At 32.1% G+C, this 4278-nt stretch overlaps 1 protein-coding gene across 1 annotated transcript; it reads right to left on the bottom strand.

The window, feature by feature from the left end:
• Nucleotides 1–3219: 3219 nt before the first annotated feature.
• LOC142631404 (probably inactive leucine-rich repeat receptor-like protein kinase At5g48380) lies at nucleotides 3220–3824 on the bottom strand. Its single transcript, XM_075805571.1, has 2 exons — nucleotides 3439–3824; nucleotides 3220–3367 (listed from the first exon to the last, which is right to left on the bottom strand). The coding sequence occupies exons 1-2, from the start codon at nucleotides 3822–3824 to the stop codon at nucleotides 3220–3222; spliced, it is 534 nt and encodes a 177-aa protein (XP_075661686.1).
• Between the last annotated feature and the right edge of the window lie 454 nt (nucleotides 3825–4278).

Raw genomic sequence — 4278 nt, 5'->3', positions numbered from 1 at the left:
TATTACACTGGAGGGTATAGGAAAATGAGTACGAGATCGTTTCCTCGTGTTCTTGGCTTCTTGCTCCTTTTATATGATTTTATGTTCTGTTTTTTGATAAGAATAAAGAATAATAAAAAGTACTTAAAATTCATATTTAATTGATTTTTTGAATGATTTTATGGATCTATTTGACCTTAATAATGCTATACATAGATATAATTTCTAATTTTCTTGAACGGTACAAGAAGAAAACCGCTTATACTCTTCTAGGGGTATTTATTCATCTATATCTATCTCATTGGGTGATTTATTGAATTGTTGACGGTTATCTAAAGTACAAATGTAGTGGCTCAAAAGGAAGTCTTGCATTCTATGGAATCCCACATCGTCTAAGGAAGTACAACGTGCTTAAAAGGAGTGACCTCTCTTTAATATGTAGAGGTATTTTTCCCAACTGCAATGTACTTTAAAGAGAACAAAATTGTGAGGGATATGGGCCTTAAAACAGACAATATCTACACAATTGGGGTGGATTTGTTACATTAAATGTCACCATAACAAATTGACTTGTTATCAAAAAAAAAAAAAAACTTTGTTTCTTTGAAGTTTGAACATCCCTTGTGAGAAAATTGCTAGCACATGATTTGGTTTGTTGGGCTTTCGTTTGAAATTGAAGAGGCCTATGAAGATCCCCAATCTCTCACATATAGGCCGATGTAATAGTGAAGCGGTGTTGTGTCTTATACTTTACAAAAATGAGGTCTTGTCTGAGGGCGGTTAGGGGGTGCCACTGTCAATTTCTAACCATTTTTTGGTTACCAAAAAGAGGGGGGAAATTTTTTTAGTGGAGAACATCAAATAAATTACAAAAGTTAGTATTATGTCATTGATATTTACATGTGCTAGTATGTCACCGTGTGATGTACAAGATTTTTATTTATAACAATTTCATAAATAATCTATAAATTTAATTTTAAGTATTTATTTGTTTCTAGAAATAGATGAATAATGTAGTTGTTGTAAGTAAACAATAACTAAAAAATATTTTTCAGGTTATATTAACACCTAATACAAATTAAATAGGTGTTATAAAGCTATTATAATAAAACTAGTCGTAGACCCACACAATGTGTGAAAATAAATAATTATTTTTTAATTGTAATATATAATGTATAATTTTTTATCTATAATTTGTTGAAAATAATTTTTTCTTCCTAAAAATTAAACAATATCTATTCAGTTCAATTAGATCTACTTTGGTTTCATTCAGCTCAATTTAGTACACTTGGTCCACTGAGTCAATTTCGGTCCCCATTGGTCCATTTTGGACTAATTGTTCCTTTAATTGATTCCTTTTGTAGGTTGACTTTTCAAGTTTAGCTCAAAAATTCATTTTTTGTATTAATTTTTGGGTTAAAAAGCTGAATATTTTTAATATTTGGGCTAAAATCTTTAGTTCTAAGTTAAAAAATACAAAAAAGAAGAAGAAACATTAGAAATTAGAAATATCAGCCTTAAAAATGAAATAAAAGTTATATTTATTCAAAAATACTATTTGGTCCATTTTGGTCCCATTCAATCCACTTTGGTTCTATTCGGTCCACTTTGGTTATATTTGCTCTACAATGGTCCTAATGTATTCACTTCAGTCCTATTTAGTCCACTTTCGTACTATTCAGTCCACTTTGGTTCTATTCGGTTCACTTTACTCCTATTAAGTCTACATTGGTCCTAATGTATTCACTTCAGTCCTATTCGGTCTACATTAGTCCTCTTTAGTCCAAACTGTCTACTTTAGTCCACTTTAGTCCTATTAAAGCCATTCAATCCACTTCGGTCAATTCTGTCCACTTTGGTCCCATTCAATAAATACTGGTCCTATTCGGTTCACTTTAATCCTATTTGGTCCACTCTGTCCTATTTGGTCCAATTCTGTCCACCTTGCATTCAATAACTTCAAAAAAATGCAAATCAAAAGGAATTAAAGAAAACAATTACGAATAGAGAAATTTACATGTACATATTGAGGATCATCTACCCTTTTGAATCTCCAACAAACCTTTTGAAATTACTGACTTTTTAGAGAAAAAGTAGAAAGGAAAACCTGGCAATAAAGATAAGATTATCCCAGTCCAAGACTCAATGTCAGCTCTTTGGTGTATAGTAACTAAATTCGAAAGTGCTAATGAATTTTGATTGTGTATCAAGAGAAAATTAAGTGCATGATGATGAAGTCCGGGCAAGACCTGCCTATCAAAATTTTGATGTCTACCATCAAAGGCCTTATAAATATTCCAAATGAACACGTGTGTTCATTTGAATTATTTGCCCCAAAAGAACACTGGTTATTTTAGTTAAGATCAACCAAAGAACTGGTCATTGGTCAATTAAGAAAAGTACAAATTAACTACCATGACGCATCATGATTAAATAAATACACAAACCTTCCTTCACTAAATAGAATGCATGGAATGATTAATTATTAAAATTGTTTGCTTGACTACAACAAGGATAACTATTATGTCCCCATCCATAAGAGCCAATTTCTTTGTTTTGTTCGGAAAATTATGTTACCAATGGTTATAGCCTTACAAAAAGAATGTTGTAGATAGAAATGGTCATCCATATGCAAATGTACAAAGTGTGAGGTCACTCTGTATCGACACAATGGTTGACTGTTTTGTATTAGTTATAAAATGAAAGGTTCTTGCTGACAGCAGCCTATACAATTTGTTCATCAACAAAACATCAAGATGTATGGAGTTCAGGTGATAGTCCAATGGTAATGTTATTCATTGTGGTGCCTCATGTTTGTGATTCAAACCCTACATTCCACCTATCCCACTATTTATATATATATATATATATATATATATATATATATATATATATATATATATATCAAGATGTACCTGATTTCTGCAAGAACTACAACATTTTTTTTGGGGGGAAATTTGAACGATTATTCTAAACCCTCATCTCATCATGACTAGAATAACAAACACGGATAAAAATGAAGAACATTTTTTTTTCAATGGACCATGCATTCACAAACATAGAAATTTCCAGTTTTTTATATATTTTTTTAAGGGGGAAAACGGTGAAAAAAGACCATGGTTGACAGAAAAAGATTATAGCTAGCAAACTGCAAACATAAACCCAAAAGCAATTCTGTCTACAGTCTACATATATTTCTCAAGGAAAAAGATACACTTTCTATGTCATACATCAATGGGTCTATGCAATTTCTACCGAAACAATTTCATTTGAGGTACTTGCAGTAGCAATTTCTGTTTGCCTCAATAACTCAGAGTCATTTGTGATGCCATATCTCTTCCCAAGAGTACTTATTGTATTGTACAATTCAAACATTGTTGGCCTTTGACTAGGAAAGAAGGTAAGACAGGTAAAATAGAGTTTGAACTCAAATTAAGATGCACTACTCTGAAATCCCACTTGTGGTGAAGCCATGCCAAGCCTCTTGCTATCCCGATCACAATTTTAATCCTCAAAGGCCATTCCAAGATCTTATCATTATCTTCCTTTGCATGTAGCCAATCATAAAGATTGCTATTCGATATATATTGGTACACTAGAAGTTTTTCTGTCTTTTCCCTGCAGACTCCCAAGAGGGGAATTATGTTATCGTGTCTCAATCTACCCAATGCCAATAGCTCACATATGAAGTTTTTTTCAAATGATTGACAACCATGCAACCTCTTAACTGCAAGGGGTGAACCATTTGGAAGCACTGCTTTGTACATCACCCCCATCTTTCCTAGCCCAATGGCGTTATCTGTGCTGAAATTGTTAGTTGCCTCGCTGAGTTCCCGAAAGTTCATTTTAGTAACCATTCCTTCCAAGTGAGAATTCTTTGACAATTTTTCTTTGATTCCTTTTTAATTTCTATATTGTGTTGGTTTAAATGATTTTTTTTTTCCTGAAGTTTTAAAGGATGTACTTTAGAAAAGATGTTTAACTTTTGTATGCCAAGCATTAACTGTGAGTCTTATATATGGAACAAATCGAGATAAGAAATTAAGAATATAGTCAATTTTGGTCGGGCTTAACTTGATTTGTTTAGAGGTAAATTTTCTCTCCTGCCAAAAGTCCAACTTATTTTAGGTGGAAATTTCATTGATTAATACTTTTATACAAAATTCAAGGATCATAAAATTGGAATAAGCCCCTTGCTGACCTAATTAATTGCAATATGATGAAATTTCTTCCCATCCACACTAAATGCTTTGTACACTCCAAAATTTTTCTATATCTCAAAATGATACGTTGTGGAAA

This window comes from Castanea sativa, chromosome 4, assembly GCF_040712315.1.
Source record: "Castanea sativa cultivar Marrone di Chiusa Pesio chromosome 4, ASM4071231v1".
In the NCBI taxonomy this organism is placed as follows: Eukaryota; Viridiplantae; Streptophyta; class Magnoliopsida; order Fagales; family Fagaceae; genus Castanea; species Castanea sativa.
This window is presented reverse-complemented; position numbering and strand designations above follow the sequence as displayed.

Bases quoted from the DNA above. Each gene is read 5' to 3' on its own strand.
- LOC142631404 (XM_075805571.1), bottom strand. From the start codon at position 3,824: ATGAACTTTCGGGAACTCAGCGAGGCAACTAACAATTTCAGCACAGAT. The intron at 3,368-3,438 runs GTGGGATTTCAG...CTTCTTTCCTAG, and splicing joins TTGGCATGGCTTCACCACAA to TCAAAGGCCAACAATGTTTG.